Source organism: Thamnophis elegans, chromosome 5 (assembly GCF_009769535.1).
Source record: "Thamnophis elegans isolate rThaEle1 chromosome 5, rThaEle1.pri, whole genome shotgun sequence".
NCBI lineage: Eukaryota > Metazoa > Chordata > Lepidosauria > Squamata > Colubridae > Thamnophis > Thamnophis elegans.
In genome coordinates, this window is record NC_045545.1 from 84524816 (window position 1) to 84550272 (window position 25457).

The window sequence follows — 25457 nt, forward strand, 5'->3', positions numbered from 1 at the left end:
TGCTGTGTTTCAACCAGTAACTAGCCAAATTCATTTGGGGACCATGAATGTCCTTTTCCCTCATTGCCTGCCCTGCCATTCAGTATTCATATGGAATGGAGCATATGTTGTTTATTGACGCAATTACTTGCTCAACTGTTGGTTACTGAGTTATTGACAGAGCGTAAAGGAACCCGAGGAGATCAGGTTAAAGCTGCTTTAGTCCAGCTTCTGTTATTGTCCAGCAAGGGATGTACTCAAGAGTTATGTTGCCTCTGATCCTAGAGGTCATCCTATCTAGCAGATGCTGATAACCTGTTTCCATGAACTGATGCAGGCTCTCTTCTAAAGCCATCTTGGTGGCCTTCACCCCATTTCTTGTTCGAAGTAATTTAGTTTAGCTTTGCACTGTGTCAGTCAAATTCTGTACTTTAACTTTGACGATGAATTGTCCACAAGTTCAAACTCATTGGGCAAACTCTAATATATAATGGGGAAACTGTTTGAGCCTTTTGCATTATTCTATCGCATTCTGTCACTTCTCTCTTTATTAGCTTCTCTACTTTAAAAAGCCTCAAATATAGCTATCTCTCCATATGGGTGAAATAATCCCACCCCCTCACCATTTAGATACTTTCCCCCCTTGCTCCATAATTGCATTTAATTCTTTCTAAGAATAAAAATTCTTTAAAGAATATTCTAAATACAAGGCCTGAGGGCACTCCATTATGCAATTCAGCTGAGGCAGTGACACAGTTATCTTTCGATTCACTCTGCACTTGCTGAACTTCTATACTTTGGCCTCTCTTAGGGAATAAAAATTGCTGCAAGTAAAACATTTTCAACACAGTTAAGACAGACCTACATTTCTATCTTTATCATCGGCTTTGCTAATATTATAATGAAATCTTCATTTGGTACAAATTTCAGTACGATCTGTACTGTGTTACATTTTCTTCCCTTGTAAAAAAAAAAAGATTCTTCTTGTGTCTCCAACTGTCTGTATGAAACTTCTCTTTTATTCCACCTTATTTTCAAGATACTTTTGATCGGGGTATTGGGATGGGGTGGTTAAAAAAGGCAGGATGAGGTTTAGATAAAAAGAATGGCAGGGCTTTAATTGCACAGCCACTGGCACTGTCTTGCAGATGTTGACCCTTATTGTGAACTAGTTGTTAACCCAGCATTGCCTGGGCATTTGTTTATCCCAATCTTGTATTAGACATTCACAAATGTCCAGACCAAACGTAATTTCTAATGTTGGAGTTTCCCCCTTACCAGAGGGAGCTCCCTTGTGGAGTACTGTGAAGCCGTTACCATGGCAACTCCACTGTGCTGTGCAGTAGAAGCCATTTTAAGGCAGTAGAGTAGAAGCTATTTTAAGGCACAACAGGCTGTATCTTAACAGAATACACACCCTGAGGGGTGTTAGGGGTGTCTTACCCCCATAGTATTTGTTTCCAGAGAGTAAGTCATCTGTGTACGAAGTTTGGTTGAAATTGCTTGAGACATTCCAGAGTTATGCTGGAACATATGCACACACACGCACACACACACACACGCACACACACACACACACATACACACATATACCTACATACATGCGTACATATATTTATCTATCTATTGGGCTGTCACACACAAACTATGGAACAAAGGATATATCTGGTTGATGATGATGAGGAAAAAAAAAATGTCCAGATTATGCACTTTATTTGAGCACATCTGATCACTGCTCCATTAGATTCTGTTTCTCGAGTTTCTTTCATCCACCCATGTCTTTTTTTTGACTCTTTTTATTTTAAATCCAGGCTTCCATGAAGATAGAGGGAAGGAAGCAAAATCTTGCTATGTCAGTAGGGAAGCACAGACTGATTTATGTTTATTTGCCTGATTTCTAAGAGCAGTGATTGCCCATTTTCAGTTCCTCTGTTCCACAGCATTTAGGTAGTCATGTAGACCTTTTCTCTGAGGTTGGATTTCGGCCCTGGTGTCTTCCAGCAGGGATATTCACAGTTGATGATCAAAACGCCCACCCATGCAATCCATATAAAAAAAACCCAAATGGTGCTTTAGGCCAGTGGTGGGATTCAAAGGTTTTTACTACTGTTCTGTTGGCGTGGCTTGGTAGACGTGACTTCATGGGGGGGGGGGGGGGGTTGTCATGAGACTGAGTGGGCGTGGCCAACTCAATGTTACTCACGACAAGGTGGGGCAAGCGGGGCTAGTGGGTGGGCAGAGTGAGCAAGTGGGTGGAGTGAGTGGCGACGAGCAGGTGGCTGGGGGTAGGGCCAGGGCCAGCCAGAGGTGGTATTTGCCCGGTCGGCAAACCAGTTTAAATTTCTGCTACTGGTTCGTCCAAACCGGCTGAATATCACCTCTGCTTCAGGCATACCATTTTGGCTGCCATCTTGACTATTTGACCACATGCGGTAGGTTTATTTATTTGGTGTACTTTTAAACTTAAGATATCAAGACATCCCTTGACAGAGGGCTCTCCAGTCCTTGTTTGGAGGGACATGGGGACTTAGATCCCTCCTTTTCAAGTAATTGGTTCTACTCTCAAACTGCTAGGAAGTTTTTTTGTGCCATTTGACGGACATCTGCCTTGCTGTAACTTGAAGCCATACAGGTAGTCCTCAACTTACAACCACAATTGAGCCCAACATTTGTGTTGTTAAGTGAAACATTTGTTTTCTCCTCTTTTACTAACTTTCTTGCCACTGTTGTTAAGTCAATCCCTGCAGTTGTTAAGTTAGTTACACAGTTGGTAAGTATATCTTGCTTCCTCGTTGACCTTGTTTGTCAGAAGTTGCAAAAGGTGATTATGTGATCCCGGGACATCACAACCGTCATAAACACATGCCTGTTTTTGCCGAGCTTCTAAATGTTGATCATGTGACTATGAAGATGCTGCAAAGGTCATGTGAAAAACAATTGTGTCACTTTTTTCAGTGTTGTTGTAATTTCGAACAGTCACTAAATGAATAATTGTTAGTCAAGGACTATCTGTATTCCTTACCCTCTTGCTAAAGAGTACATCTTGATCTTCTATGTGATCGCCTTACTTCTTCCTCCTTTCCATCTTGTCTGCTCTTTGTGCTTGCTCAGCATACTTCCTACAGGGCAATGGACTATTCTCTCCACCATCCATATTAGAATAGAATAGAATAACAGAATTGGAAGGTATTTTGGAGGTCTTCTAGTCCAACCCTCTGCTTAGGCAGGAAACCCTACACCACTTTAGACAAATGATTATCTAATATCTTCTTAAAAACCTCCAGTGTTGGAGCATTCACAACTTCTGGAGGCAAGTTGTTCCACTGATTAATTGTTCTAACTGTCAGGAAATTTCTCCTTAATTCTAAGTTGCTTTTCTCTTGTATTCGTTTCCACCCATTGCTTCTTGTCCTGCCCTCAGGTGCTTTGGAGAATAGCTTGCCTCCCTCTTCTGATGTGGCATGTTGAAGAAGGATACATCTAATAGTCCACTTCAGTGGTGGGTTCCTACCAGTTCGGACTGGTTCAGCGAACTGGTAGTGATTTGGCAGCCTGGGTCGCTGGAACCAGCAGCGATCCAGGCCTGTCACGTCCCCAAACCGGTTCTCCTGCTGGTGCCACCATCTTGTTTTTCAGTTTGGCGCATGCATTCAGTTAATCCTGGAAATGAACAATTGCCCCTACTTTTGGAAAACAAAAACAGGAAAGGAAGGAAATAGTTGAATTTTACTGAGATCTAGACTACAAGGTGACAGAACAACTTGCTACCCTGAAAAACGGAAGAAGTATCCAAAGCAATGCACCTCCGACCCCTTCTTCCAAGCCAAATTAAAATATTTCCATTCATCCGGAATATGGGAACCATGAGATGTGAACAGAATGCAAACATTGCCTTGGCTGCTCTTGAATTGCTATTTAGTCCTCCTCCTTTCTTCCTCTCTTAGGGAGAATCCAAAGGGTAGAAAACACACCCAGGGCAAGCCTCCAATTCACAGCCAACAGGCCGTTACTGTGACGACAAAACCTGCTTTTCTAAATACTACAAACAAGTGCCTTCAGTCTCAGCTGCTGCAACCATCTGCTGTGTATGCTCAGCCTTTCACTTCTACTGAGAAGTGACGACAGGTTCCCCCCCCTCCAATCAGGCTAGAACTGGGCCAAAGGTTGGTCAAGCCAAGGCATTTCGTAAACGGGACTTTAAAAAAAAAAAACCACTGAGAAGACAGGAGGTCTGAAGAGCATCTACTTCAAACACTCATTAATGGAGCCAGTTAAATGATAAACCCTTTGTGACTACCGTTGTTTCTTCGGATATCCATCCTTGGCAAGATGTCAGAAGAACTTTTCCCTGGGGTGATTTTAGAGACAAGCCTCCTTTACCTTGAGTGGTGGGACGGACTAAGCAAGACAAGAGTATTTAAGGAAGGGAAACCAGAAGTCCCAGGAAGAAGTTTAGTGAGCAGCATCATGTTCCTTGAAAGGACCAACTAAATCTTCTCCAAAGCTAAGAACTGAAACTACTCTGGTAAAGTAAGTGTTTACATATATAAATCACCTGCGTGCATTTTGATAGTTTGATAACCAAAAATTGATGGAGTTGTTTGGGGTGACTTGTATTGCTTAGTCTGAAAAAAAATGCTTCTTTTTTGAGAAAAGTTGTAAGTTGATAGTAGAGTCTCTTTCAGGGAAAAGGGCGGCATACAAATAAAGTAAATTCTAATTCTAATTCTAGAACTTATTCACGCCATGCAAAAAATCCTGGTGTTTCTCTTCTTGGCTTCTACTTTTGATGTTTTCAGTTTGGGATATTGCTAGTATAAGTAAAGATTACTAACATAAGTTTTCTTCAGATTTGTTGGATGCCAGAACCCATCAGTTCTAACTCAACCAATGACAGTGGCCTGGTGGAGATAATTTCCAAACACCTAATGCATAATGTGTTGTTCACCCTTTGAAATAGATAGCACATCCATTCGTTTGGTTCAGTTCCGTTGATGGCAATATCACCCTAAGAGGGGTTTTTTTTTGCCAACAATTATGCATTTTAATGAACTAAAGACATATTTTTTTACTCTGTATAATTCGCAATTCATCTCACAGGCTAAATATTCTCACCATCCTCATCAGTGGTAAAGAACAGGCAATGCCACCCCAAGTGAAAACACGAATGAATGCCACTCCAAAAGTGGTCCAAGGAGACTTCAAGAGCCTGGCACCCAATGTGAGAAAGTTCATTGAAAGCAATGCCAAGCTGTGCCAACCGAAGGCCATCCACATCTGTGATGGATCAGAGGATGAGAACAAAAAGATCTTGGAGCTCATGGTGGAACAAGGCATGATCAAGAAGCTTAGAAAATATGAAAATTGGTAAGGCACCACTATTGTATGTTGCGCAAAGCCAAATATATGATTTACTGTACCATATTCCATTCCTTAGGGCTTTCCCCAACTTGTACTTAGCGGTGGTATAAGGGGTTGAAGTAACTTTTCTCTCCTCTGCGTTTTATCCCTTATTCCAGCATTATCCAAAAGCATCCTAAAAGTGTGTACAAAACTTTTTGGAGGGATATCCAGGAAGAGAGAAGTAACCAGGAAGAGAGACAATAAAGACAAGATAGGGATCAGCTATGGGGCAGCAAATGCCATACCCGACTAGATCAATGAGGGATGGAGAGCGGTTCAGCTCAGCAATGGGGAACTGTCCATAAGTGTTTTAATGCCATTAATGTTATGTTCTTCCTGGACGGTTCAATGTAGGCAAGAATAAAAACTGAAGTTCCATTTCTTTCTCTTTTTTTTACATTATTCCAATACAGAACTGCCTCTCTTTAATGGATGTGCCATATTTTTAGTGGCTACGTAGCTATCAAAACATCAATAGATAAAGATTTTCTCATTATTGAATGTCTTAGCCGGAGAAAACTTCAGATAGCAATATTTCTCAAAATCATTAGTTTTCTTCTAAAAATACCACCTTTCTTTGTCACTTTGCAGTCATTCTGATTTTTAATTTTTGGGATCTAGCTTCTTTGTGCAGAAAAGATGGAATAAAATCAAGTAATGCCTTCAACCTTTTGTGCCCAGAGTAAATGTAACATGATTTAAGCCACGGGGGGTTAAATCTGGTCTGGTGAAGCAACTATAAATCTAATTTCTAGAAACGGGTATATAGAGTGCAGACTGGCTCTCCCTTTTTCCAAACTTTAGGGAGAAATCTTATAAATTTATTTCTTCAACTGCTTAAAAGAATAATTACACACATGGCACTTTAAGAACACAAAATAAAACAGACAATTTAGCTGGAATCTAGAAGAATAAGCCAATAAGACAGTTATCTCATCTTTAGTTTCCTAGTTCACTGAAACTTAGATTTGTTAGTACTTGATACCACAGACTTCTCATGTCACAGATCAAATTCCATTGCAATTTATGCCAATTCAACAATAACACCAGTTTGTGATTAGCACAACTTATGCAATCACACCAATATAGTAATGTAATTTGACCCAAGTAGCATAGTGTGCATCTTTGGCTTTATTGAACTGATGGTCTTCTTTGATTTACCAGACTTTCCCTACAATTAGAGGTTAAATAAATTAATTGGAGGTTAGTTGAAATGAGTTTTCATTGTCTCATTTATATAAGATATCCTAAAAGTCTTAATACAGATCTAAATAAAATAAAAATTGGAGCCCCCAGAAGGTGTAAATGCTCCAACACTGGATCTTTTAAAGAAGAGATTAGATAACCATTTGTCTGAAATGGTGTAGGATTTCCTGCCTAAGCAGGGGGTTGGACTAGAAGACCTCCCAGGTCCCTTTCAACTCTGTTATTCTATTCTATTCTAAAACAATCTACTGAAGCTTGGCCACCTTATTCTTTACAGTATATGCAACTCTAAAATGCTTCATAAAATTTTGCTTTGTTATTTTAGGAGTCAATATGGAGACTAGCATAGGAAGGAGATACGTTAATGTTTTCCTTCCTATCATAGGCAAGCAGCAACATCTGAAAATCAGGAGGAAGGAATAGGTATGGATATAGAGATAGAGATATGCACACACACACACACACGCACACACACACACGTATATATTGCAGGTATGTATGTATGTATATGTATATATATATATATACACATACATGCACAAATATTTGTATTATATATATAATTTGTATCCAACCTTTATTATTTTTTACCTATAATTCAAGGCAGCAAACATGTCCAACACGTCTTCCTCCTCCTATTTTTCTCAGAACAATAACCCTGTGAGGTGAGTTGGGCTGAGAGAGAGTGATTGACCCAAAGTCAGCCAGCTGACTTTCATGGCTGGATTAGAACTCATAGTTGCTTGCTTCTAGACTGGTGCCTTAACCATTAGATCAAACTGGCTATATACCAGGGGTGGGTTCCTGCCGTTCTAACCTCTTCTATAGAAGAGGTTCCACAAATCTACAGTGCCGTTTAGAACTGGTTCCAGCTCCCTCCTTTCGCCTGTCTGCACATCATCAAGATGAAGAGCGAGAGGAGGAATTCTGGGAGTTGAAGTCCACAAGTCTTAAAGCTGTCAAGTTTCAACACCCCTGGGATTTTTTTTCCTAAAGGGTTAGGGATGCAAAGGTCTTGTAACTTGACAGCTTTAAAACTTGCGTGCTTCAAATGCCAGAGTTTCTGAGCCAACATTTTGGTTGCTAAGCAAGAGCGTTGTTAAGTGAATTTCACCACATTTTACAAGTTGGCCATGCCCATCCAGTCACATGGCCAGCAAGCCACTCCCACAAAGCAGACCATATCTACAGAAGAGGTTCTAAAAAATTTTGAAACCCACCACTGCTATATACATACATACATACCATACCATACATACATACATACCAGGGGTAGGATTTTACCGGTTTGGACTGGTTCGCTCTGACAAATAAGTGGGCTCGTCAGCCCACCCTTGTGCTTTACTGACCTATATCTTCTCACTTAGTCGCACGACAGAGCGGATTGCTATGCCTCAGCTGTTTTCCTCCCCAGGACCGAAGCCTGTGATCACCGAACTGGTTGTTAAACCTACCACTGATACATACATGCATGCATTCATATGCGTAGTTCCACCTTCAAGGAAATGCAGCCCCAGTTCTCATTTTTTTTCATTATTGTCTCTAAGTTAAGGCAGCAGCTTCAAATGAATTATGAGTAGCATTCTGCCTAGAGCAAATAAGCAAAGCCCCATCTGAGGGATGCAGACAGCATGCAAAATCATGCACCCCCTCTGGGCAGTGGAAAAGTCTCTCTTCATGGAACTGGTCCCTGGTGCCCAAAATGTTGGGGGACACTGCCCTAAAGATTCTCCCGGACTGAAAGTATCTTGTCTAATATTCTCTAATATTCCAATGATGGAGTCTGAAAATTCCATTCTACAAGCTCTAGAAGTTTTAATGTTTGGAAATAAATATAAAGCCTCTGGAAGTTTTAATGTTTGGAAGTAAATATAAAGCGTCTGGAAGTTTTAATGTTTGGAAATAAATATAAAGAGGCATTTCCATTATTTTTCATTCCAATTAGAAATGGGGAATATACGGCTTATTTTATATAATGAGGTTGTTATTGCTTATTTTATCTCTTTCCTGCTTCTCCTCCCTAAAAATATAAGATATATATCTTTTAAAAAGATAGCTGAGAACCTAGTAGGAGTTGTGCCCCATTTTTGAAATGTCTCTATACAGAATAAAGTCATCTTCATTAGCAAAACATCACCAGGAGTCAATGGTTTGACTGCACTTAAATAAATAATATTCCTTTCACGATCCAGCATTGTATGGTGCTAGACTGTCTTGAAATAAGGAGAAATTGAATTGGATTTCTGTCATTTTTATTGCTCACATGACAAGTGTAAATGTTCAGCTTCTCGTCTCCACAGCTGGTTAGCCTGCACCGATCCAAGGGACGTGGCCAGAATTGAAAGCAAAACTGTAATTGTGACACCAGAGCAGCGAGACACCATCCCAATCCCCCAAAGCGGATTGAGCCAGTTGGGACGGTGGATGTCAGAAGAAGATTTTGAGAAAGCCTTCAGGGTCAGGTTCCCTGGGTGCATGGAAGGTAGAGACACAAAAAACCTCTAATTTTATGTTTAGAAGTAAAATACTGCAGCTTCCTACCTGCGGTGAGATAGCACTTAGATTTATATACTGCTTCACAGTGCTTTACAGCCCTCTGTAAGGGGTTTACAGAGTCAGCTTATTGCCCCCAACAATCTGGGCCCTCATTTTACCCCCCTCGGAAGGCTGGAAGGCTGAGTCAACCTTGAGTCTGGTGAGATTCGAAATTGCAGTCAACCAGCAGTCAGCAGAAGTACCTGCAGTACTGCATTCTAACCACTGCGCCACCACAACTCTTCACATAGAAGAGATAGAAGAACATTGCTTCAAAGATATTCACAAAACTTTTTTTTTCATTTGTTCCATGGCTAAGCAGTCCTTGCGAGCCCAACAAAAAAGAGCAAATTCTGTTAATAATGGAGTGAGTGTGAATGCCACAACCAATGACGCCTTTATTATAATTATTTTTACCAAGGGAAAACCAGTAGAATGATGGTTTACTTATAGTTCTGTTTGGGGGGGCCTACAATGCCAGTTATTTTATACTAGCTCTCTTTAGATTTGCTAGTCTACTTAGAAGTCACATCTGGATTTGAATGGACAGCAGTATGTCACTCTTGAACTACTGTGGAAGAGCTGTGGTGGCCCAGTGGTTAGAATACAGTATTGCAGACTAACTCCCTGCTTACTCCAGGAGTTCGATTCTGAGCAACTCAAGGTTGACTCAGCCTTCCATCCTTCCGAAGTGGGTAAAATGAGGACCCAGATTGTTGGGGGCAAAATGCTGACTCTGTAAACTGCTCAGAGAGGGCTGTAAAAGCACTGTAAAGCAGTATATAAGGGTTATTTCTATTTCTACTGTTTTGGAATCCAGTCATCTACTTCTTAAAATGTATTTTGTGAAGGGTTAGAATGGCCCAGACTGATCTTCAGCAAAAAAAAAACAAAAAAAAAACAACTTACAATATAGAGTGCTATTGTTTAGCTCCTATTGTTTAGCTCCACTTGTGTTTCCTTCCCTGGTAGCCCTGCATGAGAGCTGCCCTCCCCTTTATTTTTTTCAAACATCTTCCCTTGCGAATGTTCCAGAACCTCTGCAAAACCTAAAGATTTCCCAATGTTATTGATATGTCCTCTTTGATGAACTTCCTTAGTGAGAGCACAATCTCCACAAAGATAGAATGAGACTGCAATCTACACTTATCTTCTAAACTTAAACTTGGAACAGCTTAATGATATACTGCTGGAATTTGGCAGGCATTTGCAGTAAAACATGGGGCTAAAGAGTCGTAATCAATAAATCCATTTCCCATTATCTGGCAGAATGTTTGTTTAATTCTCCTGAATTTGGAATCTGGCCATAACATGCTGATTTTGGAAGGAATGGAGGGATGTGCCACTGGTGGCAAACAGCCAGAGGGCCTTGTTCCAGTGGGACTGAATCATGGCCTGGAACTGGTTAACCATCTCAGCTCACTGAGCCTCCAGGTGCCAGTACCTGGCCTTGCACTCCTGCAGGTCTTTCCTTTGCTTGGAAAGCCTATGCTCGTAGTCCTCAGGGAGGTGCTTCTGCTGAGCCTCCTTCTCAGTCAGATCCAATCTGAATTGAGCTGTTTTGCCAACTCTTTCTCATGGTGGCTGCTTAGCTCCAACAACTGCTTCCTGTTGGGGCCTTAAGGAGTCCGGGCAGGAAGGTGAGGAGTGGCTGGGAGAGGAGGGATGAGTAGATGCTGGCGAGGCACCCCTCAATGTGAGTGACATCAAGTTGGCCACGCCCACCTAATCACATGACCACCTAGCCACACCATCCAGCCAGTCATTAGGCAGATCATATTAGTGGCCTGCAGGATTTAAAATTATGAATTTAGTGGTCCCTGGGGCCCCAAAGGTAGTCCAACCACCTGCTCAAGCAGGAGATGCTATACCATTTTGATTAAATGGTTGTCCAATCTTTTCCTAAAACTACTATAGTAACTTAGTAGAGAGTTATAATTTTGTTTAGGATTCTATCCTCTGTTTCTCTTCTGCAGGTCGGACAATGTATGTCATCCCATTCAGCATGGGACCGATTGGTTCTCCTTTATCCAAGTTTGGGATTGAGCTGACTGATTCTCCTTATGTGGTGGCCAGTATGAAAATTATGACTCGTATGGGAACATCTGTCCTAGAGGCTCTGGGTGATGGAGAATTTGTAAAATGCCTCCATTCGGTTGGGTGCCCTTTACCATTAAAAAGTAAGCCATTCTTAAGCTAAAATGTACTTTGTTCATCCTGTCTTTCCCAAAAGATAATTGTCATTAATTTATTCACCAAGCAGAATATTCAGAGCACTGTAGTTATGGAGTTGCCAAGTATCTCTTTGAATAAGAGATGGTAAGTTGGGACTGGTTGGTCATTAAATGCAACAAACCAGAAATTATTCATTAAAGAAAGAACCAACAAAGCATTCCTAAATATTTTGGGGCTCTTCCAAATGACTGAATTGTAGCTTGGATGAGAAAATTAAGTGCAATCTGGTCCACTGTTTCCCATTACATCTTTTTCTCAAAGCTCCCATGAAGACTTAGCTTTTTTCAAAGAACGTGGTCTGCTACGAGCCACTGTATCACTGCTAGCTAAGCAAATAACTCTGCACTGTATTACAACTCAACTTTTTTTGTAACCAGACAAAAGAGGAAAGTAATACAGGTACTTGGTGTAAGGTACTCGGAATACTGCATCCAATTTCGCAACGATGTAAAAAAGTTGTTGAGACTCTAGAAAGAGTGCAGAGAAGAGATGATTAGGGGACTGGAGGCCAAAACATATGAAGAATGGTTGTTGGAACTGGATATGTTTAGTCTTATAAAAAGAAGGACTAGGGTTGACATGATAGCAGTGTTTGATATCTCAGAGGTTGCCACAAAGAAGAGGGAGTCAATGTATTATCCAAAGCACCTGAGGGCAGGACAAGAAGCAATGGATGGAAGCACTTAGAACTGAGGAGAAATTTCCTGACAGTGAGAACAATTAATCAGTGGAACAACTTGCCTCCAGAAGTTAAAAACACTGATAGTTTTTAAGAAGAGATTCCATTTGTCTGGAATGCTTTAGAGCTCCCTGCCTAAGCAGGAGGTTGGACTAGAAGACCTCCAAGATCCTTTCCAACTCTGTTATTCTACAGGTAGTCCTTGACTTATGACCACAACTGAGCCCACATTTTTGTTGCCCAGTGAGACATTTGTAAAGACAATATTTCCCATTTTACAACCTTTCTTACCACATTTGTTAAGTGAGTAATGATAGTTGTTAAGTTAGTAACAGGGTTGTTAAATGAATCTGACTTCCCCATTGAGTTTGCTGGTCAGAAGTTCACAAAAGGAGATCAGAGGACCCCAGGAGACTGAAACTATCATAAATACATGCCGGTTGCCAAGTGTTTGAATTTTGATCACATGACCATGGGATGATGCAATGATTGTGTGAATAATGGTCATCAGTCACTTTTTCCTGTGCTGTTGTAACTTTGAACAGTTGCTAAATGGAACTGTTGTAAGTCGAGGGCTACCTGTATATTCATGCTCTCTAGTTTTGAAAGGGTACATGCCAAAAATACAAAAAAAAAGATGTAACCTTTATTTCATGTACTCAATCCGAAGTAACAAACTCTATTTTGCCTTTTGCAGAGCCTCTCGTGAATAACTGGCCATGCAATCCAGAGTTGACGTTGATTGCTCAAATCCCTGATCACAGGGAGATCATTTCCTTTGGAAGTGGCTACGGGGGAAACTCTCTTCTAGGAAAGAAGTGTTTTGCTCTCAGAATTGCCAGCAGGATCGCCAAGGAAGAGGGCTGGCTTGCGGAGCACATGCTGGTGAGAAAGGTTTTAACAACTGAGTTATTTTCAATTCCAGTCAACAGCCTAAGATATCAATCCAGGGCCAGCAAGGCTATAGACCAGTGATGGCTACCCTTTTTGTTGTCACCTGCTGAAAGCGCCTGCTCCCATAATGCAATGCACATGTGACAACCTCTCTTGTGATACCCCCGTGCATGTGCGCACAATCTCCCCACCCTCTGTGCATGGGCACACGTCTCCTGCATGCGCCCCTGGTGCATGTGCCGCAGAGACCTGAAACTCAGCTGGCCGATGGGAGATGCGCACGAATGCGTGGTGGAGCTGAGCTGGGGTGACGGCTCACGTGCCCGCAGAGAGGGCTCTGCGTGCCACCTGTGGTTCGCCATCACAGCTATAGACCCATGAATGGAAGTTCATGGTTGCTTAGTTCCTCCTAGATCCCATCTCTGGAGTATTAAAAAAAAGGAGAAGGATTTTCACTGAATTCTGTAAGGATGTTTCGATAGATAGGCATCCACGGGGGGAAAAATATGAGTTTGAATCAGCAAATTCTTTCTGATTTCAGGAATGGGGAAAAATAAGGTCACAGAGAATAGGGGCCCAACTAGAATGTTGTTAATGAAGATTGTAAGCTCTCGGGTCAATTCTGCTAACCAGAATAAATACCTATTCTCAGTATGTTATATTCCCTGAGTGTGTCCAGCATACTTGGCTTAGGATGTCCAATTTGGTGATGCTATTAAATTAAGCCATATAACACCTACAAGTTCAAAAATTATGTGGAGATGCTGTGTTCCCAGAAAAACCAAAGTAATTTCTCCACCGACAACCTTCCAGAATCATTCAACTACAGGCAATCCTTGACCTATGACCAGAATTGAACCCAAATTTTCTGTTGCTAAGCGAGACTCTTGTTAAGTGAATTTTGTCCCATTTTACGATCTTTCTTGCCATGGTTGTTGAGCGAATCACTGCAGTTGTTTAGCTTGGAATAGGGTTGTTAAGTGAATTTGGCTTTCCCGTTGACTTTGCTTGTCAGAAGGCCACAAAAGGAGATCGCCCCTGGGACAATGCAACCGTCATAAGTATGAGTCAGTTGCCAAGTGTGTGAATTTTGATCACATGACCCTGGGGAGGCTGCAATGCTCATAAGTGTGAAAAACAGTCATGAGCCCAGTACTGTTGTGATTTTGAACGGTCATTAAATTAACTGTTGTAAGTTGAGGATTACCTATATGGTCCCAAAATAATGATGAGGATAGGTTTCATTCCAATAGTTAAGTGATGCTTTTAAGATGCTGTAAGTTACAGTCTCCATCACAACGTGGCTTGGACAAGGAGCAAAATATTTAAATATGGAAAATTCATGCCTAGCAACCAGAAGAATGAATTAGGCATGGGAGATAAATTTCAGTCTTTGTATGCCTGCCTTATTTTTCACAAGATGCCTATTTTGAAGTTAAAGTAGTAGTCCCCGAATGCTTTGAATAGGAGTAAAAATAAAAATTTAGAAGGACATATTTATTTGTGAGCCAACCAGAGTCCTTGAGGGTTAGGCAGCAGACATGCAATTATTTATTTATAACATTTATGCTCTGCTTCTCATCTCAAAGTGGTATTTCCTCAAACAGAGAAAAGTATAGGCACTCTGAAGAAAATGTATGTACAGCTATACAATTTTAGCACAGTGTAAAGTAGAGCTGTCCAACCCTGGTTACTTTAAAACTTGTGGACTTCAACTCCTTGATAATTTTAAGAATTCAACTTCATCCTGTGGCTGTGGTATTCTGGGAGTTGAAGTCAGAGTATAAGATGCAACTTCCCCTTCTAAAAGAGTGTGGAAATGTTGGTGCATCTTATACACTGAATACAACCATTTTGGGCCTTCCAAAGCCTCACCCCCACAACCCATTTTTGCGAAAAATGAGTTAAAAATGGAGGCATTTTTGCCTCCCCCCCAATCCCCAGCAATACTCTGCAGGCTTTAGCAGGACTGGGGAAGGCAAAAATGTCCTTTTTTTGTTACTTACTTCTTCAAAATCTTGGTGCACCTTATACACCAGTGTGTCTTATAGTGCGAAAAATATGGTGATTTCCACAACGCTGTCAATAATTTACCAAGAATGTATTACTATTATTCTTCTCTTCCTTCCTAGTATCTATCTCTACACACTTATGACTATAATCATGTTGCTCGTATTTTTCAATTTATATTGTTTTTATTGTTTACTAGTATGATTTGATAGCTTATTAGTAACTTTGACTATCACTAAGTGGTGTACCTTTTTATTCTTGATGAATTTATTTTTATTCTCTTTGTGTACACTGAAAGCATATGCACCAAAGACAAATTCCTTGTGTGTCCAATCACACTTGGCCAATAAAGAATTCTATTCTATCTTAATGTTTTTGCTTGATGCGGCATGTTGAGTTTTTTTTGGGGGGGAAAAAAACATTCCTTGTGTTTTTAAACAGATTTTAGGTATCACGAATCCAAAAGGTGAAAAAAAATACTTTGCAGCAGCTTTTCCTAGCGCATGCGGAAAAACCAACCTGGCTATGATGAATCCATCTTTGCCAGGGTGGAAAGTGGAATGTGTTGGAGACGATATTGCTTGGATGAAATTCGACAACAAAGGTAATTTACTTAGAATTCAGCTGGGAGTTGATGGTCCAAAGCTCTGTTCCGGTTAGCTGGGGAAGCTATGCTCATCTATATCTTTTCCCTCCCATCAATTGTGGTGTTGTTCCAAGAAAGGAAAAAGTAATGATTAATTTGTATACATTTGAGACAGGCATTTGTGTGCACTATTTATATATTGAATTTATATCCTTGGGCAGTCAAAATCGACTTTGCAGTTTGCATGATATAAGGCAACAGTAAAATATCCACGGCATAAATTAAAAACTTCTAAAACAAAATGATTTCATAAGTTACACCCACTTACCAGTAAAAATAAATTGATGGCAAAATCCAAGCTAAAATGCTTTACAAAATAATTCAGTTTTAAGTGTCTTTCTGGGAGCCTTCAGAAAGGGTGGGGAGGGGGGCAGTTCAATTTCAACTGTGAGATTATTCCAGTGAGCTACTGAGCTTGCCAGAAGTATGGCCAAAAAGCAGTTTTTGCGGCAATCCTTATAAGTTACACCAGTTTTAGTTGGAGTCAAGGGTTCTGGAAATGCCAAGCCCTGGAACGTTAGAACGATTGTTCTCCAAGGGCTTTCTCTAATGTTCTGGATTTCTTTATAGAATGAGAGGTGGTGAAGGATGTGGCAAGCCCTTGAAGTATATTTCATTTTTTATTTTATTTTATTTAGTTTGTCAAACATTACAAGATAACAGGGATAAATATAAACATGGACATGGACAAAGGAAATGAGTATAAATAAATGGGGACAAGAGGACAGGGATGGAAGGGACACTGGCGCACTTATGCACGCCCCCTTTACGGACCTCTTAGGAATGGGGCGAGTTCAATGGTAGACAGTTAGAGGTTGAAGCTGTGGGGGTTTGAGGATGTAACTGATGAGACTGAGTTGGACAAAATGGGAGACTATTCCGACATTCCCAGGAGAGACTAGAAGGGCGGGGTGGGAAATAGCACATTTTGTGAATGCAGGTGATTAAGTGAAGGAGGAGAAGAAACTTAAATGATCATTTAAGAGGCACATGATATTTCAACTTCGGTTGTTACAAAGTTAGGGTGGCCTGCCCCCATGCTGTCACTATCCTTCCATACTAGCTTAAATTTTGGGAGCGGTAATCCCAGTTCAACCCGAGAGTACCAGATGAAATTAAGGAAGACAAAAAAATAGAGGTGAAAGTAAGGAAACGTTACAGTAGAATTGGGTAAAGACTAAGGTAAATGTAAAGGTTCCCCTTGCACATATGTGCTAGTCATTCCTGACTCTAGGGGGCGGTGCTCATCTCCGTTTCTAAGCAAAGAGCCAGCGCTGTCCGAAGACTTCTCCATGGTCATGTGGCCAACATGACTAAATGCCGAAGACGCACAGAACGCTGCTACCTTCCCCCAAAAGGTGGTTCCTACTTTTTCTGCTTGAATTTTTACATGCTTTCGAACTGCTAAGTTGGCGGTAGCTGGGACAAATAATGGGAACTCACTCTGTTATGTGTCGCTAGAGATTCGAACCACCAAAATGCCGACCTTTCTGATCAACAAGCTCAGTGTCTTAGCCACTGCATCCCACCCAAAGACTGGGTTGATGAATATTTAGAGGTAGGTCCCAAAGGTGCTTTTTTCAAAAGGCAATTGGGCTTCCTTTGTTTATGCTTGAAGAGATTTCGCTTCTCATCTAAGAAGCTTCTTCAGTTCTTGGATGAGAAGCGAAACATCTTCAAGCAAAAACAAAGTTCAGTTGCCTTTTGAGAAAGCACCTTTGGAACAACAATGACTTGGGATGGCTGAGAATCTCTATAAACAGTCAGAGGGAGGAGAATAAGTTGTGATGAATGGACAGAAAGAAGAGGAGGTGATAATATAAAAGATTCCCACTGCCTCTCTGGCATCTTAGCCATCTTGTGAATGATTATCTGAAGGTAGCATCTTATCTAATGTTTCCTAGGTAATTTAAGAGCCATCAACCCGGAGAATGGCTTTTTTGGAGTTGCTCCTGGAACCTCTGTGAAAACCAATCCCAATGCTATGAAGACTATAAAAAAGAATACCATCTTCACCAACGTAGGAGAAACTAGTGATGGGGGTGTATATTGGGAAGGTATTGATCAGGAACTTCCACCAGGAGTCACTCTCTTATCTTGGAAAAAGAAAACATGGACTGCCGAGAATGGTACGAAGGAGACCTATCTTTCCATTTCTCTTACTATTTGGGTAGAATTTTTGGTTACTGCAATGATGAAAGTGTGACATATATTTGTCTGAATATATTTGAACAGAGGAGCCTTGTGCTCATCCCAATTCCCGATTCTGCTGTCCTGCTAGCCAGTGTCCTATTATTGACCCTGCCTGGGAAAATCCAGAAGGAGTCCCAATTGAGGGCATCATATTTGGAGGACGGAGACCTGAAGGTAAGAACCCCAAACTAAGATAACGGCTCCTTCAGCTTAAAAAAGTACTGAAAACAATTCAGAGTCATTTGTGTAAATTACGTTGTCTGAAAAATTAGAAAAAAAAGATAAATATTGGGGACAAATTACATTAAGGAAAAGAAGAGGAAAAAAATAACAAAAGTGCCACGTAAAAGATGACAATCTCACCTTTTCTATGCCTGAGATATAGAATTAATTGTCTTAAATTGTAAGAAGTCAGATTTCAGCTAAATACTACAAATTAACAATGAGTGTCTTGATACTAGACTAGTGACAGTCCATTTCCTCATTAGTGATAGAATAGAATAGAATAGAATAAGAATTGTTTATTGGCCAAGTATGATTGGTGCCTATGATCTCAGTGTACGTAAAGCAAAATAACATAGAATACATTCCTCAATAATCATAATATACAACACTTAGTGATAGTCATAGGTTACTAATAAACAATCAAATCATACTAGGAAACAAATAAAACAATATGGCATCTTCATAGCACCACTCAATCCCTATTGCAGGAATATGGAGCCTATCTGCTCCCTAGTCAACCAGGGCGTCTCTAGCGGCTAGCAACAGGCGATGCTGCGCCCCAGCCAATCAGCCAATTCCTCGACATACGACCTGGCAGCTAGCCAAGTCATATGTCGAGGAATTTCCGAGTCCTCAACACATTACTGCTATTTTATTTTGATGAGTCTAGAACAGCAATCTCAGACTCAATTTCATTGAGGACCGCATCAAAGTTGTGTTTGACCTTGGGTGGGAGTGGCTAGGGTGGGTGTGGCAAGCATGATGTCACTTGTGTCGGGGGCACCGTGGTGGCCCGAGTGCTCTGCCAGTGAAAACAGAGCCTGGGGGTCCCAAGTGCGGCCCTCACAAGCTCTATTTTTTCTGGCAGAGGCACTGCAGGTCAGTCCTTTGCTGTTTCCAGGGCAACCCCGCAGGCCAGATCTAAGCATCCCGCAGGCTGGATCTGGCCCCCGGGCCTTGAGTCTGATACCCCTGATCTAGAAGATGTACCGAGAAATGAGCGGAGAGAGGTCCTCCTTTTCTAGTTATCTTTATGCAGAGCTAGACACCCGTCTCCCAGAGATGCCTTAATTTGAATTCCTTCTTTGAACAGAGAGGTTGAATTGTGGCCTCTTCTAAGCCATGATTCTAGGCCACCTGCATTTTTTAAAAAGTCGGCTAGGCTGCTGCAGAAAAGAAGGATGTTTCTTAGCAGAATATCTGATATGGTGGGAATTGCAGTCCCAACATTTCTCTAGGGCACCAGCTATAGGGCTTAATCAGGGGTGGGTTTCAGGCGGTTCGTGGCAGTCCCTGCGAACTGGTTGGTCGGCGAACCCGGAAGTAAGTAACTTCCGGGAACGCCGAAGGGTCCACCTGCCCGCCCGCGTTTCTTACCCGGTTTTGATGAGTTCTGCGCTTCCACGCATGTGCAGGATGCATACAGCGCCTGCGCGATCCTCCAGGAGCAGCTGGAGCATCGCACAGATGCTAATATGCATGCGTGCACTGCGCGCATGCACGAGGACGCCACCGGCCCCGTTCCAACCAAACTGGTTGGAACGGGCCGAGAAACCCACCCCTGGGCTTAATATATCCAGCTGTAGTTCATTTGCAAAACACAATAGCTGCCATGGTACATATAGAAATTATAGAATATTTCTTAGCCTTTGATCAGAGAACGTCACATTTTCCTGCCATTCACAATACTGAACTCTCTTCCTACCCCAGGCATTACTCAGCAGTACCTTTGTGGAGGCAAAGGGGCCTTAGCTAACATAAATCCCCTTCCCTGACTCTTTGTACCTTAAGATAGATAGAACTGTTTACATTCTGAATAGATTAGATAAGCCACAGGGAGGATGGCTATGCAGTGATCCCAAATTTACAAATGCTGGGGAACGCATGCCAGCTGCTGCCATGATCTAAAGCAGCAAACTCAAATAGGTGCAGCACCAGTAACCTTTAAATATTGCAACCATCCTGTTTTCTCCAGGTGTGCCTCTAGTTTATGAGGCTCTTAACTGGCAGCATGGGGTATTCGTTGGTGCAACAATGAGATCGGAAGCAACAGCCGCTGCTGAATATAAAGGTAAGTCAAAGTGAAATAGTGCCTTGGCATTTAAAGTGCATGGCTCAATATTTTTACCTAGAAATTCTGAAGATTAGAAAGAACCTTCCTTCCTTCCTTCCTTCCTTCCTTCCTTCCTTCCTTCCTTCCTTCCTTCCTTCCTTCCTTCCTTCCTTCCTTCCTTCCTTCTGTTGCAGCAGATTGAGGTTTGTAATCTACTTACGAAAGACCAGGACTTGAGACCACGAAGGTGAGAGGAACAGGTTTATTGGATGCATCGAGTTCAGCGTGTTCACACACCAAAATCTGAACTGCCTGGGCTCTGCCCAGGATGCTACTTTTATGCCGTGTTCCACACTGTGCATTCTCAAGGCGTTTCCATACACGAGACAAGCATGACATTTCGAAAAAGAGAAGTTCATTTGGAATGTTACAGCGAAGTACATGGGAGAAATACAAAAAAGAGAAGTTCCTATAATGTCTTAAGCTGTCAGCAGTTTTTACCTCTGTTCTATCTCTCATCCACGCCTGGCTTCCTGTGCCCCTCCTTTACAGGGTCTTGCCACACTGTTCAGCCCTATTTTTAATACTTATGAGGAAGTTGGAGAGAAAGTTCACTCCAGCTAAAAGTCAACTTTGGAACTCCAGGGCACTAGAATGAAAAGCCAAGCTAATATGAATTTATAAGGTCCATTCTATTAAGACCACCTAACCTGGCCAGCCACTGGCGGGTTTACCTGTGCACCCCCTCCTGCATCACTTCCTTCCTTCCTTCCTTCTTTCCTTCCTATGATAGTAAAGCTACTATGCTTTGGTATTTAAAGAATTGCCATCCCGTACAGGGCATGCAATTGGGACATTGTATAAATAAAAAACTACTTAGATTTTAGGCAGGAGAGTCTATTCCAGTGTTTCTCAACCTTGGCAACTTGAAGATGTCGGGACTTCAACTCCCAGCGAATGCTGGCTGGGGAATTCTGGGAGTTGAAGTCCGGACATCTTCAAGTTGCCATGGTTGAGAAACACTGGTCTATTCTATTCTAATAAATTACCTTAGATAATTATTATCCACATTCAGAACCAAGAGATGGTTTTGGGAAGCAACCTGTGAAAGGGCATGATGGAGTAATGTCCGCTTCTCAGCAGCATCTGTTGTTAGTTCCAGCACTGCCATGTAGGATTCAATTTCCTGATAGTAGGGATAGATTTGGATTAAAAACGGAGAAAGATACCAGATAATGTTTTTTTGCCATTCCCAGCCTGAAGGGGAAGAAGTTATGGAATTAGATGGACTTTTGATCCAACCAACAGGAAAGCAGTTATTTTATGCTTCTTCTCCTTCACTTATGGAAATTTGGTTGGACAGACAAAAATTCACTTTCAGAGATTAGGGTGCCCAGTTAGGCAAGCCTGTCTTGTGTCCGTATGTGTATATCATAATGCCAGTTGTTGCCAGTATTACTGCTGGTTCGGCGCACAAAATTTTTTGCCTCTTAAGAATGGGGTGAGGTCCATGGTAGACAGTTTGAGATTGAAGCTGTGAGGGTTTGAAAGCTGTGAGACTTAACAAATGTCTCACTTAGCAATGTAAATTTTGGGGTTCCATTGTCCAAATTCGAGGACTACCTGAGGCAGATATTAAGGCTGCACGATTTAAAGTGAGTAAATGTGAACCAGGTGATGTTAGAAATAATGGTGGACTAATCAGTGGGACGCGGTGGCTCAGTGGCTAAGACACTGAGCTTGTCGATCAGAAAGGTTGGCAGGTCAGTGGTTCGAACCCCTATCTTCGTCTATCGGAGTGAGCTCCCATTACTTGTCCCAGCTTCTGCCAACCTAGCAGTTCGAAAGCACGTAAAAATGCAAGTAGAAAAACAGGAACCACCTTTGGTGGGAAGGTAACAGCATTCCATGCGCCTTCAGCATTTAGTCATGCTGGCCACATGACCACAGAGACATCTTAGGCAGCGCTGGCTTGTCAGCTTTGAGAGATGAGCACTGCCCTCTAGAGTCAGGAACAACTACTGCATATGTGTGAGGGGGAACCTTTACCTAATTATGGATGAGGCCTCCCATGCTTTTTGTTTTCCCCTCAGGAAAGATCATCATGCACGATCCTTTTGCCATGAGGCCTTTCTTTGGGTACAACTTCGGTCAATATCTTTCCCACTGGCTCAGCATGGCACATCGGCCTTCAGCAAAACTCCCAAAGATCTTCCATGTCAACTGGTTCCGGAAAGACGAACAAGGAAGATTCCTTTGGCCTGGCTTCGGTGAAAACTGTCGGGTGTTGGAGTGGATGTTTAACCGCATCCAGGGAGAAGACGACGGTGCGCAGCTGACAGCCATTGGCTACATCCCCAATGACACCGGATTGAACTTGAAAGGCTTGGAAATGGTCAGCCTCCAGAAACTCTGCGATATTTCCAAAGAGTTTTGGGAAAAGGAGGTGGAAGAAATTAAGAAATATTTCACAGAGCAAGTGAACGCCGACCTCCCGTATGAGATGCAAAGAGAAGTTACTGCGTTAGAACAGAGAATTAAACAACTGTAACATTGACTGGACACTGTAGACCAGGGGTGTCAAACTCAATTTCGTTGAGGGCTGCATCAGAGTTGTGTTTGACCTTGGAGGGCTAGGGGTGGGCATGGCCAGGGATGGGCATGGCCAGCTCAATGTCACTCGTGTCAAGGGCACCTGTGGTGGCCAAGTGCTAAGACAGGACTTCCCTGAGACCTTCATTCTCATTATAATCTTCCTTCCTTTCTTCCTTCCTTTCTTCCCTCCTTCCTTCCTTCCTTCCTTCCTTCCTTCCTTCCTTCCTTCCTTCCCCTTTCTTTTTCCTTCCCCTCCTTCCTTATTTTTCCTTCCTTTCTCTCTTTCAATCTTCCCTTCTTTTTCTTTGTCTTTCCCTCCTTCTCTTTCTCCTTTCCTGTCCCTCATTGGATGCTCAAATGCAAAAGGGGAAACATTTCTCCTTTCATTTTGTTTTCGCTGCCCTCTGCTCCGTTTTCGCTGGCAGGGGGCTGCAGGAGGCTGTCATGGCTGAAAAAGGGGCGTGGAGGGGCCGCAGGTGGCCTCCCGTACTCCGTTTTCACTGGCAGAGGCACCGTGGGGCGGTCCTTTGCTGTTTCCAGGCTGGGCCCACGGGCGAGATCTAAGCACCTCGCTGGTGTGATCTGGCCCGTGGGCCTTGAGTTTGACACCCCTGTTGTAGACAGTACTTTGGAAAGAAATGTCCAGCTTTTTTTTAGAAACTAGGCCTGGAAGTGCAGTAAAATAGTGGCAATCACAGTTATGGCCAGAAGTATCACTTGTGCAGTTTGATTGGAGTAGAGGTCTTTCAGTCACTCAAATAGTTGAAGCTGCTTACTTACCTTGAAGCAATGATTGTAGAGTTGATCAGCACTATTGCTTCATCAAATAAATGAACTATTCAGAGCTATTGCTTGATAAGCAAGTCTGCTTCCACTGCTAAGTATTACACTCACACCAGGGGTGAAATTCAGGAGGTTCTGACAGATTCTGGAGAACCGGTAGCGGAAAGTTTGAGTAGTTCGGAGAACTGGCAAATACTACCTCTGGCTGGTCCCAGAGTGGGATGGGAATGGGGATTTTGCGGTATTCTTTCCCTACCACGCCCACCAAGCCACAGAACCAGTAGTAAAAAAAATATATTGAATTTCACCACTGACTCACACGCCAAGTAAGGTATTCCAGAATAGCCGTGGTTCTTCCTATAACTCTTCCTCGTGTGAATTCCTCTCATCCTCTGTCACTGCTCATGGTAGAGATGTAGAGATTCTGCACTTCAGTAAAGCAAGAGATGAACGACTAAAAGCCTCTCAGCCCAGCAGCTGTCCATTTTAATTTGCAACAGCATTAAGGTGGTGATAATGATATAATCCATAATATAATGATGATGATATCTTCATTCACTTACTTGTCTTCTGGTACTATATTAAAGTGACCTTGAAGAGAGCAAACTGTTCCTTGTCACAGCGGCATTCTTCAGCATGTAGTTAATAATACTGAATAAAGACTTGTAGACATCTGCATTGTTGCAAACAGACGAGGGACCATCAGAAGAAGCAATTAGCAACTAAGGTATTTCGTAAAAATAAAGACACTCAAGAGATTACTACTCCATTGTGTCACACTGAACACTGTATTTTCTGTATGCAAACTATTTTCTATGTGCCTTAGGTGTTGTATTGTGATCCTGTCGTGTATAGGGGATCCTGATATGATTCCAGAATAATAAATTATAGCTTTGTATTTTGGCTTCTTGGTATGTACTTCGAATATAGTTTATAGGCAATCCAATCCCATGCATATTTATTTGGAAATCCCACAACAGACATTCCTGCCGTGTTGTGCTATCTGTCGCCCTTGTGTGTCAGCACAAAAAATGGTGTCATGATACTGGCTGTTCCACTGTGGTTGCATATTCTGTCTCCGTAAAGTTTGTTGGGCCTGCAGGACAAATTAGCCACGTTTTCCACGGCATCCTGTATTCCAGATATGGTTGTTGTTTCTCATCTCTGAGCTTTATTTGTTTCCAGCCTCCCATGTTGCAACTCTTTACGATATGGAAAATACAGTTGAATTCAGTGCACACTCTGGTACCATCATATCAATATGCCTGTTTATAGACTAACAAAATAGAATAATGAACCAGGATCCGTAGACTCCACCCAACACAGTTTTAAGGCAAATGGCTTAAAGCAAAGTTGTTTTCAAAGAGACAACAGGGAGACTGTGAAGTTACCATAAAATTCTCTTTGAGTTATTGCTGATATTATTTCCTATTCCCCATCTCTTTACATTATCCACAACTAGGGGCCAGAGACGGTGGAAAATCAGAGAAGTTGTAAACTAATAAAAACACGTTTGTTCAGGGGAACATCCACAGTACATTCTTGGGGGCCCCCATGTAATGCCATCTAAAAAGTATAAAAACATAAATGTAAAGATTCCTCTTGCACATATGTACTAGTCGTTCCCAACTCTAGGGGGAGGTGCTCATCTCTGTTTCAAAGCCGAAGAGCCAGCGCTGTCCGAAGACGTCTCCGTGGTCATGTGGCCAGCATGACTAAACACCGAAGGCACATGGAATGCTATTACCTCCCCACCAAAGGTGGTTCCTATTTTTCTACTTGCATTTTTACATGCTTTCAAACTTCTAAGTTGGCAGAAACTGGGACAAGTAACGGGGGCTCACCCCATTACGCAGCACTAGGGATTAAGAACCGCCAAACTGTCTACCTTTCTGATCGACAAGCTCAGCGTCTTAGCCACTGAGCCCCCATGTCCCTTACATACTTTACTCCTTTCTTCCCTTCCTCTCCCCTCTCCTCCCCCCTCCCCTTAAACCATAACACTACCATAATGTGTCAAC

At 42.0% G+C, this 25457-nt stretch overlaps 1 protein-coding gene across 1 annotated transcript; it reads left to right on the top strand.

Annotated features, from left to right (window-relative positions):
* The first annotated feature begins 4221 nt into the window (after window positions 1–4221).
* Window positions 4222–22690, top strand: PCK1 (phosphoenolpyruvate carboxykinase 1). The gene is made up of 10 exons (XM_032217298.1): window positions 4222–4509; window positions 5080–5346; window positions 8889–9070; window positions 11100–11303; window positions 12735–12922; window positions 15383–15545; window positions 17492–17716; window positions 17823–17954; window positions 19981–20076; window positions 22152–22690. The coding sequence occupies exons 2-10, from the start codon at window positions 5123–5125 to the stop codon at window positions 22607–22609; spliced, it is 1872 nt and encodes a 623-aa protein (XP_032073189.1). The 5' UTR covers window positions 4222–4509; window positions 5080–5122; the 3' UTR covers window positions 22610–22690.
* Window positions 22691–25457: the final 2767 nt, after the last annotated feature.